This window comes from Poecilia reticulata, unplaced genomic scaffold, assembly GCF_000633615.1.
Source record: "Poecilia reticulata strain Guanapo unplaced genomic scaffold, Guppy_female_1.0+MT scaffold_269, whole genome shotgun sequence".
NCBI lineage: Eukaryota > Metazoa > Chordata > Actinopteri > Cyprinodontiformes > Poeciliidae > Poecilia > Poecilia reticulata.
In genome coordinates, this window is record NW_007615051.1 from 139,353 (window position 1) to 152,544 (window position 13,192).

Genomic DNA, 13,192 nt, shown 5'->3' on the forward strand with positions numbered 1-13,192 from the left:
ATGGATGGATGGATGGATGGATGGATGGATGGATGGATGGATGGATGGATGGATGGATGGATGGATGGATGGATGGATGGATGGATGGAAAACTGATACACAAAGCTGACACAAGTAAAAAGTCATAATATTTGAAAATGTGAATGAGTCTTTTAAGGCAAACAAAAAATGATATTCACCTTCTTGGTGAAACTTTGATCAGAGGTTGTGTTGCTGGTCAGAGCTTTATTGGTCATTCTGCCCTGCAGGACGCTGTTGACGGAGTTGATGAAGCTGGACTTTCCTGCACCGACTGGGCCGTACAGCAGAACTCTGATGGCTTTGACATTTTCATTCTGAGGTTGAAAATTCTTCACGTACAGCAGACGTTCCTCTTTGTTTCTGTTGAAATGTAAAAAGAAAGTTACAATTGAAATGATTCAATCTGCCAGAACAAACTTTTTGTTCCTGAGATTCTCTGGCTCAAATGAACCCATGAACATTTTTACTGCAGCTCAGAAATGAACATAAAAGGAGAGTCAAGCAAAACAGATTATATTGGGTGATCTGCTGCCTGATGAAGCAAAAAAGCAACAAACACATTGGTAGCATGCAGATTCACCAAAACAAATTTACTCACCCCCAGGATATTTCTCTCCATGGAGTTCTGAAAACTGTAATGGAAAATTGGGGGAAATGTCAAAAAAAAACACCCAGTAGTAAGAAAATATTTTTATTTAAATTGTATTTGATCAATTACTATTCAAACAATCCAGCAGATCATTTGATCATTTATTAAGCAAAAAATTACAAATAATTAAGTTCTACTTAAGTGGGGTACATTCTATAATGCTTTATCTGTAACTTTGTTTCACTTCATAATGTAGGTACTTTAAAACTGAGCAAAAATTCATGTAATGAATAATTTACATGTATTTCAACCAAACAATCCTGTATTACTTACATATATCACGCCCCATCAGTGGAACACAAATGTGCTACGAGAGAAACAGTAAAAGAGGAGTTAGTTTTTTTTTACCCTCCAAATTGTTGTCCATGTATTTTTTGTCTTTTTGTTTCACAACTTTTTATGTTGAGCCTTTTAAAGAAATAAATATTACAATTTATTGTTTCTTCTAAAATTACAAAAGAACTTCTTTGAAGCATTAAAAGCTGCAATATGTAACTTTAACAAAAGTATGTTATGAGACAGATGCTGTAAAAATTGACCTCCTCCATCTCCGTCCTGAACTAGTATTGCTGTCTGCTAAAATGCATCTCTACTAGAAAGAAACAACCAATCAGAGCCAGGAGGAGGGTCTTAGTGTTGTCAATAAAGCTCAAGAAGTTACTGCTCAATGTGCTAATGGAGAAACAACTTCACAAAAATGTGTTAGTATGGCCACTGTTATCGATGGCCATGCTAAGAAGCTTGAACATTCATGGCAGACAACATTTTAATGTCAACCTGCTGTAGCATAGCGGAGAGCAAGCAGGAGGATGTGAGCAGTGCGTTTTAGCGCCGTCACTGTGGGTGACGGCGCTAAACCCTCCTAGCTCTGATTGGTTGTTTCAGACGGAGCAACGTATTTGTGTAAATTACTGCAGGACCGTAGGGAGAAGGTAATCGAAAAGTGTTAGCAGGATCATTTTACATTCAGAGTCTTGCCAACTTCTCACCATTCCAAGTGAACTGTTAAACTTCCTCACTGCAGAAAAAAAGTTAAATATATTCAGCTTGATGGTGATAGGATTATCTGGATTATCTATTCAGCTTGTTGAATACGCATCAAACAATGAAAGAAAGACAGAGATGCTGTATTTTTTTATTCATTCCTTCAATACAGACAAGTTTGACTTATAATTCCTTTGATACAGGAATTTCTGCATTGAGCCTACGAAAGAAACTTTAATTTTAGCAATAATTTTATTAATGGCAAATTATTAACCATAACTGTTAATAATTATAAAAGCCAAACATTAATGCAAATTTTGATTCCCAACATTGGTATGTTTTAACCAACTTAACAAAAAAACAATTTCTTTAAGCAAGTGCACCCCTGACTGATGAAAGGAAAAATGTATATCATTTTCTTTAAGAACCCTGATGTGAACAAAATGGTGCTGTGATTTCCATGCATATCACATACTATACTATACTATAGACTTACACTGTTTTTAGCGTAGGCGTCTCCAAAGTCAATCATCATTTTCAACGCATTCAGGATCAAAATGTCGACATTTGAATTAATTTGAATTTCATGACTGTAGTTCTTCACTGGGAGGATGTGGTTCACTGGAATCCTCAGACTGGAGCTGAAGTCACCTATCTGTTGAAGAAAAATAAGTTTATTCAGAGTCTAATACAGTGAGGGAGGTTCTCATGTTTTGAATAACTTTCGACAACTCACCGTTGCCTCTATATTTTCTCTGTTGATGTTTCTAAACAATTTTTCTATGAAACTATATTTTACATCAATGTGGGTGAGAATTGCCAGCTGAGGGATTCCTGTGGATACAGAGAGTTTCTTTGCATGGATAATGTTATTTGAGAAGCACTTCTTAGATTATCATTAGGAGCAAATCATAAAAAGTGGGAAACATTCATGACACTAAAAAACCTTGTGGATAAATGCTAATTTCATTTTTGCAACACATTTTTTCCACCTATATTATACAATCAGCTTAGGTTATTGACATAAAGGGTTTAGATTATTTACTGACTGGTGTTTATTGTTACATTACTTTGGTGAATATAAGTTTGATTGTATAATTTGAGCTTACCCAGCTCATTTGCTGCTTCTCTGATTTCCCTCATTTTCTGTAAAATAGACGGCTTCATTTGAACTTTAGAATGAATGTAAACCAGAACATTGACTCTGTCGCTGATGGATGGGGAAGAGTTGTAGCCAAGACCACCATCAGAAAGAGAAGATAAAGGATTGAACTGTGGGAAAAACATGATGTGCATTAAGTCAAACTGGTATTAAATGTATATACTTCATCAGGCAAGCTAATTGTGATGGATTTAGGACTGTGCCCTCTGAAAATGGTAGGCCTGATCTACCACTGAGCTATATGGTGCCTCAATTGAAGATCATTTTAAAAGTAAAAGGTAAAAGTATAGTATCTGTACCTTATATCCATCCTTCACATGACCCTTCAAGGCCAGTTTAATGTCGTCTGTTCTGACTCCTCTTCCATCTCCATCTTCCAGACCCATGATGTCGTTGAACACAAAGGGATAGAAGTTTCCCCTGCCTTCTTTCTTGATTTTATAGGTTTGATACTGAATGAAAAAAGAGATTAAAAGGTTATGTAAACAGTACACATATAGCTTCAAAAATATATTTTAAACTGTGAGAACGTCAAACTATCCAGGATCAAAACTGACATAATTAAAAATAAAAGCAGAAATATATATATACTGTTTGTCCTTTTCCTTATCCATGCATTATCAAAAAATTTAAATATATTTTGTATTGTTCACAAAATATATCACTGATAAGCTTTAAATTGGACTAAATAAAATTCTTAACTGAGTGCTACCCCTAGTGCGTCCGGAAACTTAAGTTATAATTTAAATAACACATGGGTTGTATTAAGAGTCAGTGCAATAAATCAATATTTATGAGGAATTTTATTACGTGGAGTTTTCATTAAAACTTGTTTTTAGTAAAAACCTTACATTTTTGTAAAGGGGTATTAGAGACAAGATCAGTGACACTGAACCAAACTCAGATCTAAACAACATTTGAATCTTAGTTTCACTTCCACAGGTCTCAACAGGTTGTTTACTGAGAAAAACACATTTGATATGCATTGCTTCTTACTAGTCATTTTTGGTCCTGCAGCTTGAACACAATAAAATAATTTTAAACCACATTTTATGTCACACTTCATTTTAACTTTGCTGAACCCCCACAATTACTCTTAAGAAATTTTCTTGTTTATGGTCCCCCCAATAATGAAATGGGATTTCCTCCCTTGGGGGGCACAGGACCAAGGTCACCCAATAGACTCATTCCTCGTTACCCTTATGTTCTAGGTTAAGAATTTTTTGACCTGTGGTGAGCCCATGACAGACCACCAAATTTGCCTACTCACACTAACCTCACCCTCACAGTCCTCCCTTGTGGCCAGTTTTCAGTGTAGTAACACAAACAGCCACCAAGTGGCATAGGGTCAGTTGGAAATACTCCTTACTTAAAGGAGTAAGGGGCCAAACAGGCCATTTGGGAAGAATGACACTTTGGCTATTGATTAAGTGGGTCCCAGGCATTTAGGATTATCTCTGGATCTTCACAATGAGGACTGGGACATTTGTGATCATCCAGAGATACACCCAGATGGTCAGGACCTTACCCAGCGACAGGTGCCTGGAACCCAGCATAACCTTATCAAAATTCCCCTAGGTTTGGACAACTAAGAGGACAACCAGAAACCAGGTCTACCCAGGAACAGGTGCCCTGAACCCTGCAGAACTTTGTCCAAAATACCCCTGTGTCCGCAGAACTATGTGGGGAACCAATGAGCTCCAAGACATTTCAAAAATATTTACCTTACCTTACCTTACCTTACCTTACCTTACCTTACCTTACCTTACCTTACCTTACCTTACCTTACCTTACCTTACCTTACCTTACCTTATCTTTGGTTTGATTATAGGCACTTGGGGCAGGTGGGACAATTTGGGTGCAATGCAGATTACTGGTTTACTGTGTGGTGTGTTCTATGACTGTGTTTTTGGTGACAGGGTTGAATGGGACTGCCTTACCAGAGGCACGGTCCTTTTTTCAATTAACATTAGGGATGTTTGGGACCCAGTGGGATTCCTTTCAATGGGTAAGTTTGGGTATTCGTTTTAATGGGTCATTTGAAATTTCGGACAAAAATAGCCAGTTGGGAGGAATGACATTTAAGCCGTTTTCGCACTGCAAGGAACGGAACGGCACGGGTTCAAAGCAGGGCCGACCGTGTTTGCATTAAAACTTCCAAACCAGTTCCACCCGCCTCCTTGGAACCACAAGAGCTGTGGTTCCAAGGAGGAATATTGAGAGGAATATTGAGAAATTCCTCTCAATATTCTGTTGTTACCTGGTCCCTTGTCCTTTGCTTACTCCCTGATCAACGAGTACAGAATGAACTAGATCGGTCAACAAGGAAAGAGAAAGTTTTCCGCTGCATCTCTGAGGAAAAGGCTTCGGCCGCTGCATCAAAACATTGTTTAGTTTCAAAAATAATGATGTCAAGTACAGCTTCGATGTCGCCCTCAGTTATATGCAAACACAACAGGGCTGCAGTACGGGTGGAACCGGACCGAAGCGTGCCGTTCCGTTCTGTTCCTTGCAGTGTGAAAACGACTTAAGACTATTGACTAATTGTGTCTCAGGGACTTGGTGCTATCTCTGGATCTTCCAAAAGAAGTCTGGAACTTCTTGGAACATCCGGAGATACACCCACATAGCCAGGACCTTACCCAGGAACAGGTGCCCAAAACCAGACAGAACCTTTTTTTTTTTATAGAACGAATAACATCAATAGAAATCAAACAACCAAACAGGGAGAACAAACAAAACAAACAAAAACTAACAAATGTGGGTATACATTAAAAAGGGTAAATTTTTTAACCCACCCAGGCCAGAACGGATTCATAAGTCCCATAGAACCACAACCTGGACAGATGTAAATGTGTAATAAAAATATTTTTTTACATTTCATGCTATAAAATATCAGCTAACTTTTCCCTCAGACATGTGAAAACCGAGCTGGTACACCAAGCTGACATGAGTAAAGCGTCATTACACTCGAAAATGTGAATGAGCCTTTAATGCAGAAGAAAAACAATATGTTCACCTTCTTGGTGAAACTCTGATCAGAGGTTAGGTTGCTGGCCAGAGCTTTATTGGTCATTTTCTCTTGGAGGACGTTGTTGACAGAGTTGATGAAGCTGGACTTTCCTGCACCGGTCGGTCCACAGAGTAAAACTCTTATGGCTTTGATTTCTTCATTTTGAGGTTGAAAATTCTTTACATACTGCAGAAGTTCCTGTTTGTTTCTGTTAAGATGTGAAAATAAAAGTTACAATTAAAATAATTTAATCTGCCAGAACAAACTTTTTGCTCCTGAGATCCTTTATGGCTTCATTTACATTTTGTTAGGATCATGTAGGAGCCATTTTTAAAAAAACAACTCCCGTGTTTTTCAAGCATTTCCGATAATCATCACAACACATTACACATTACTTAAGATTCTGTATTTTAGGATTGATGTTTTAAATCACTAAATCTGTTTTAAATCAGTAAATCTCTGAAACGACACATTATCTTATCCATAAATTTGATATGTTTTAAGGCTCAGGTGTTCATGAGGGATAATTACTGTTCCGTCATATTCTGTTGGATAGAAAAATTACTTTTAAACCTTCGAACTTAGAGCACATTTAAATAGTAGATGTGTGTTCGTGTTCGTCCATATGGCCCAAGTTGAGACCTGGGAAACCCTGACCATGTCCCAGGCACCACAGACACCCTTTGGAAGCAACTTTTGCCTAAGCGAACTCCTGTCTTTTCTCAAAGGGCCATCCAACTGTTCCAGCTATTGAACCTTTATTGTGGACATGCATTTGCACAGAAACACATTTACTCACCCCCAAGATGTTTCTCTCCATGGAGTTGTTAAAACTGTAATAGAAAATAAAGAGCTAAAAGAATCACCGGTCTTACAAAAAGTAAGCAAAATTAGCTATTTTATTTGTATTTATAATGGTTATATGGGGTCTGTTAAACTCCACCTCTTTAAATATGTCTATTAATCCAAGAGATGAAAAGAGTGGAGATTCTGGTTCTAAAAGTGACTTGAGGTGGGCAGCAGCACTCGCCCATTCCCAAGGTGAGGTTACAGTAGAAATATTGTATAGTTTTAACCTGATAGTTCTTAGAAAGTTCTTTATGCTCTCACCCTGGAGAATTTTTTCTGGGTCCACCTGGCTGGTTCCTTGTGTCATGTTGACTGTTGGTGTAGCTGTAGGACCCAAACACAGAGAGATGAAGGCAGCAACTGAATTTGATGATTTAATGAAAAAAATGATGAAATACAAAATAAATCTAAGACAGTCCAGCCAGGAGACACTGGGAGAATACAGGGAAATGATGGGAGCAACCAGCAAGGAGTGACTGATAGAGAGGAGCTTAATTACTGGGAAGCTGATTGCTGAAAAAAAGAACTGGGCTGATCAGCAAACTGGATGGAAGTGTGAGAGGGAGAAAAGAAAGGCAGACTGAGAAGCAGGTGAGAGACACGGGCGTGAGGGGAGGTGCACAGGGGACTAGAAAATAAATCAACAATAATATTGTTACGCCTTACTTACTCTAGTTAAACTGGAGTAACTAAGAATAACCAGAAGAAATAAACATAACTAGAAACAGTATGAAGGACTGAACTATAGTAAAACCAAAACAAGATTAATCTAATCGATATAAGAAATAAAACGGAATAGTTATGAACTAAACCAAAGTAAATCAAAACATATCAGATCTAAATAAAAGAAGATCTAAGAAACACAGAAAGCAAAACTCAAAATCCAACAGTTTGCTGAACATTCCTAACACAAACCTAAAATTGTCTAAAATTGCCCAAACACATGTATCACTGCAGCTGTACTGCAGGTCTTTTGTTGCTGAACGTACCTGAAAAGTTGATATGCTTCAGGGAAGGAGAGCTGATGCAGTGACAACAACGTCCAGGTACAAAGGTATTTAAAGGATATTAGTTTCACTTTCAGTTTTAATTGATCATGTGATTTATAGGAAGACCCACTGGATTTTATGATACATTTAGTACATTGCTTTGGTTGCACTAGTTTGCTTTGGCAAAGCTCTGCATCAACAACATGACTTATTACCACCATCTAATGTCAAACTCAAGGCCCCAAATCCAGCCCACCATGACTTCATGTGGCCCATAGATGCTAGAGGCCACATCAATAAGAGTTGTGTGCTTAAATGTTATTTTAGCAGTAAAAAAGATAATTATTTTAATAGTGCTAAATTAAATAATTAGAATAAACTATAATTTAGTTTTAAGAAGCAGTAGGTGAAAGCAGAGAATCCTATAATATTTTAACAGTTTGTTGGGGTAGTTTTACAACATTATGCCACAATCGGCACTTTAAGACATTCATAATCTTCATGTGGCCCAAAATGAAAATGAGATTGACAAACCTGATTCCTCATGTAAAATAATATACAGAATGCATATATGGAAGGGTGCATAACATGTAACCTAAGATGTATAACACCCGTATCAAAACATTTTTTAAAATATGATTACAGTTATGTTTTCCTATTATTTTTTAAGGCATTGTTTTGAAATCAGAGCCATGTATTGTTTTATTTTTTGAAACGTGTATTAGGAAGGTGTTTACTCATGTAATTTAACTCCTTTTTTTTACATTCATATTTGTCAAGTTCAGCTGAAACATGAGGCTACTGATAATAAATTAAGAGTCTCTTGGGAGCCACAAGAGCCGACTCTGAAAAGAACTGAACTTCCCATCACTACAGCCCTCTGCTTTACCTGTGAAATCAAGATGTCAATAAAATAGAGCCTTATAAACTGAAAACATGACATTTTCAAAGTATTATAGGTAAGGTAATTTTATTTATACAGCAGATTTTCAGTAACAAGTCAATTCAAATTGCTTTACATGAATTAAAAGGAAATACAAACAAAATAACAAACCATAGGAAAGACAAAAAGAAGAAAAAAAGCAAAATAACTAATCTAAATCCTTTTCTGGTGTAAAGTGAGTAGTTACAGTTTCTAAAAAGTAGTAATATAAAAGTAATTAAGCAGTGACTGTTCCTGTTAAGTATTTCTGGATTCTAAGTTTGTAGTTATTCTAATTCTAATTCTGATCCAATTTCTGGGCTGTATAATGTTGATCTAAATAGAGCGTACTATAAATAGGGAGTTTTTAATATAGCTTAGCTTTTGGTGCAAATATCTTAGCACAACTGAACAACTGAAAGTAACTGTTCTGAAAAAAATTGATTTTTTATGTCAATAATTGATGAAAAAAGTACTGGTTCCACAGGCAGATAGTTTTCTTCTAACTGGTACTTTTGATTGTCAGCACTGAGTCCCTGCAGCCTGTGTTTGAGCTGTGCTGTGTGTTTCTGCATGTTCCATTCTACATTTTGCCTCATGATTTCACAGGTGAGAGTCACTTAAATTTTCTTATAAATTTCCAGGATTATTCAAGCTCCATTCTGATAAAGTGGCCCCTAGTTTTCAAAACGATTTAATATTTTATAGCATCACTCTGCACCTACCTCCTAAACACTCCAGACTATATAAATGATTTTTTTTTGTTAAAAATAATTTTTCATGATATATATTGTCTTTATATAACAAACACACATTCTTCTTGTGTAAAACCCTTTTCTACATACAGATCAGTTGAATATATTAGAATATTATTGAGTAGTTTGTTTATTTTAGTGAAACTTTTATTTATTTGCAGTAGTGGCCTTTATTGAGCAATTGTTTGACAGGAAAAAGGATGAAGAGAGAAGGGGAAGACATGCAGCAAGCTGACAAAGATCAAGAACTGAACCAACGACGTCCTCATTGATGCTGCAGCCTCTGCACATGGTGGACCTTCTCTACTGAACCACTCAGAACCCATAAAAAACAATAATTGGATCAATAACACACAGATTCGTGTTTCCAAAGCTTTATTCCTGTTAATTATGATGATTTTTCACTTATATCAACTAAAAAGCACAACATTTAAGCTTAGAATATTAAAAATTAAGCTTTATTTTAAGTGTTTTTGCAATAATAACAGAGTAAAATCTCTTCAGGTCAGGTTTTATCTGTGCTGTATGCAGTGCATAGCGTAATAATAAAATGAACAACACATGCCTCCACTCACTCAGGCCAGATTCTTCACTCTCAGAATCTCTATCACAGTAAACAGCTTTTATTAAGGTTTCTTAATCTTTAGCAATTTCAAACTAACAGGAAAGTTTGATGAATGTTACAGAAAACTGAGTCCAGCCTTCCTCAGAGGGTCTTTGTGGTTAATCATCAACACATTTATTTAGATGAAACAGTTTCTCTTCCTCTACCTGATCTAATGTCTTGTCCTTATTTTACTCCTTTGTTGACTAAAACATCATCTTTATTTCTTCAGAGTCATTTTGTTGTCTGCTGCAACTTCTATGGCGCCTACACCTGACTGATTTTTTAAATTAAACTAATTTAAAGAAAAATCAAACTTACTATAATCAAAGCCGCGACAGATGTTTATTTTTAAAGCCCTAACGCTTTTTGAATATTAAATATTTTATTTCACTTCATAATTTTTCACTGATATGAACTATATTACTGTTGTGATTTTCGTGCACATCCCCACAAACAGTTCTGTATCTTCACAGTGTGTCAGTGTAGTCGTCTCCAAAGTCAATCATCAGCCTCAGAGCACTCAGGATCAGAGTGTCGACATCTGGATTCAGCTGAGTTTCATGACTGTAGTTCTTCATTGGGAGGATGCAGTTCATTGGGATCCCCAGACTGGCGCTGAAGTCAGTCATCTGCATAAATAAAATAATTTATTTTGAATAAGTTTTTTTTTTTCCTATTTAGAATAAATCTTTCTATGACTCACTTTTTTCTTTAAATGTTTGCTCCTGTAGACGTTTCTCAGATTTTTCTCTGTTACCCCACAGGCTGAATCAATGTGGGTGAGAATCGCCATCTGAGGGATTCCTGAGGATACAGAGAGTTTCTTTTTCTTGTATCTGAATATTGTATCAGCAGTAAATACAGGTCCTCCAAAAAAATTAGCAAAAAGGTTCATTATTTTCCATAATGTAATGATAAAAATTAAACTGTCATATATTTTAGATTCATTGCACACCAACTGAAATATTTCAGGTCTTTTATCGTTTTAATAATGATGATTTTGGCAAACAGCTCATGAAAACCTAAAATTTCTGTCTCAAAGAATTAGTATATCATGAAAAGATTTTTTGAATGAGCAATTAACCTCATCATCTGAATCAATGAAGTATCTCTAAATACCTGCAAAAGATTCCTGAGACTTTTAAAAAGTACATAACATTAATTATTCTCAGATGAGCTGCAGGAGCAAGTTTTTGAAGTTCTAACTATAACATAATGTAAAAAAGACTGAACTGTAAAATGTCACTAATGTTTTCGGGTTGAAGGCCTCTCACTTTGATCTCTTTGTTATTTGCCATGATGGATTGTACTGCTTTTTACACCTGCAACCTCTATGACAGTTGACATAAAATTTGAGTATTTTGCTTTCTTGTGTTTACATTTACGTTGCTTTACTGAACACAAGTTTATGGTATATTTTTGTTTCTTACCCAGCTCACTGGCTGCTTCTCTGATTTCCCTCATTTTCTGTAAAACAGGCAGCTTCATTTGTGCTGCATTAGCGTCATAAATGCAGACCAGAACATGAACTCTGTCACTGATGGACGGGGAAGAGTTGTAGCCATGATCACCTTCAGAAAGGGAAGCTACAGGATTGAACTGTGGAAATAATATGATATATATTCAGTACAATTGCTACAAACTTATATTTTCCACATAAAGCAAGATAATTATAATAGCATTAGAAGAAGGAATTTTTTAAGAGTAAAAAAGTTTATACTTATACCTTATAATTATCCTTCACATGACCCTTTAAGGCCAGTTTGATGTCTTCTTCTTTGACTCCAGTTTTTTCCTCTAGACCCATGACGTCATTGAACACAAAGGGATAAACCTCTCTGCCTTCTTTCTTGATTTTATAGGTTTTGTACTGAAAGACAAATACAGATGACAAGGGTTGAGCTGTTTTTTTTTTATGTAAACAGCTGAGAAATAGCTGCTAAAAATACATTTAAAATTATGAGAAGACCAACAAATGTGCTTCAAAATAGGTATATGAGTTTAATTCTAATCTTAAATTTGTTTGGGAAATACATTTCTGAGCATGTTGCTACATTAATCTTGGTGGGATAGTTTCTAGCATTAGGCTGGCAGACAGGGTTACATGAGAATTAATTCCCTGCTGGCTTCATAGTCGAGCAGCACGCTGTTGTTTTGAGGTGCCACAATGCCTCAAACTGCATCCTATCAAATGTTTTCTCTACCTCTGCTCTGCTCCAGTCAGACAGATCTCACCACACAGCCACAAAGTGAATCTGTAACATGAACAAGTGCAGCAAGGCCGCCCAGCTGACAAGAGTGGAGATCGGAAAAACTTGTGCCATAAATTGTGGCCTATGAAAACCAACAGTCTCTCTGTGGCCTTTATTACACATTCAACCGTCACAAAATGAAAAACCTTGGCCCCCCACTAGTGCCACATTAATTAAATCTTCCTGTTTGTCTCTGTTTCCAGCAGAAAAATGTTGGAAGAGTGTTTTTTCTCCATTTACAAAGTAAACTCACCACTTAAATCTAAAATAGAAATTTTAAGCAATTTAAAATTTAAAAGATTTTTAGCCATTTTATATATGTGTGTGTGGGGGGGAGGGGGGTGTATACAATTCAACCAATTAGCTGAAGTTGGACCACTCCACTTTTTCTCTTCCACCTCTGGTTCCTAATACTGGCTTACAAGAAAATATTTTTTTCAACTAAATTTGAACTATTTTTGCACCACTGAACCCAAAAATGACATCAATTTTTCTCAATCAGGTCAGGTTTTTATTCTAATTTGATTTAGAGAAATCAAGGTGAATGAGGAATCACAGCAATTTCCACATTTTATTAAAGAAAATATGATTCAATATTTCACACAAACATGTGGAGACTGAACTGATGATGCATGAGTAAAAAGTTATAAATCCCAAAAATAAAACTAACCTTTTAACATATAAACAAGATGTACTGACCTCTTTTGTGAAACTTTGATCAGAGGTTATGGTGCTGGTCAGAGCTCTATTGGTCATTCTGCCTTGTAAGACGTTGTTGACAGAGTTGATGAAGCTGGACTTTCCTGCACCGACTGGGCCGTGGAGTAAAACTCTGATGGCTTTGACTTCTTCATTTTGAGGTTGAAAATTCTTCACATACTGCAGAAGTTCATCTTTGTTTCTGTTAAGATGTGAAAATAAAAGTTACAATTAAAATAATTTAATCTGCCAGAACAAACTTTTTGCTCCTGAGATCCTTTATGGCTTCA

General features: G+C 36.2%; 3 protein-coding genes across 3 annotated transcripts in view; all 3 read right to left on the minus strand.

Moving 5' to 3' along the window:
• The window catches only part of LOC103460647 (interferon-induced protein 44-like), a 2,627-nt gene extending 1,590 nt beyond the window's left edge, over positions 1-1,037 (minus strand). The window contains exons 1-3 of the mRNA XM_008402913.1: positions 1,019-1,037; positions 620-653; positions 180-381 (exon numbers count right to left, since the gene is read on the minus strand). Coding sequence (XP_008401135.1) covers positions 180-381; positions 620-653; positions 1,019-1,037 — 255 coding nt within the window. The remainder of the gene's footprint in view (positions 1-179; positions 382-619; positions 654-1,018) is intronic.
• A 1,037-nt stretch (positions 1,038-2,074) lies between these two features.
• On the minus strand, positions 2,075-6,997 carry LOC103460648 (interferon-induced protein 44-like). The gene is made up of 8 exons (XM_008402914.1): positions 6,940-6,997; positions 6,629-6,662; positions 5,836-6,037; positions 3,116-3,268; positions 2,764-2,926; positions 2,391-2,488; positions 2,151-2,309; positions 2,075-2,083 (listed from the first exon to the last, which is right to left on the minus strand). The coding sequence occupies exons 1-8, from the start codon at positions 6,983-6,985 to the stop codon at positions 2,075-2,077; spliced, it is 864 nt and encodes a 287-aa protein (XP_008401136.1). The 5' UTR covers positions 6,986-6,997.
• Positions 6,998-9,780: 2,783 nt separating this feature from the next.
• On the minus strand, positions 9,781-13,115 carry LOC103460649 (interferon-induced protein 44-like; the record flags this gene model as incomplete). Its single annotated transcript, XM_008402915.1, has 5 exons — positions 9,781-10,580; positions 10,655-10,755; positions 11,382-11,550; positions 11,678-11,821; positions 12,903-13,115. Coding segments are annotated over 5 exons (789 nt in total), but the record flags the coding sequence as incomplete, so codon positions are not given.
• Positions 13,116-13,192: the final 77 nt, after the last annotated feature.

Excerpts from the sequence above, each read along its gene's own strand:
- LOC103460648 (XM_008402914.1), bottom strand. The coding sequence starts at position 6,985 with ATGACACAAGGAACCAGCCAGGTGGACCCAGAAAAAATTCTCCAGG. Across the intron at positions 3,269-5,835 it reads ATCAGAGTTTCACCAAGAAG|TATCAAACCTATAAAATCAA; the intron begins GTGAACATATTG and ends TTTTTCATTCAG. Across the intron at positions 2,489-2,763 it reads AGAAGCAGCAAATGAGCTGG|GAATCCCTCAGCTGGCAATT; the intron begins GTAAGCTCAAAT and ends CTGTATCCACAG.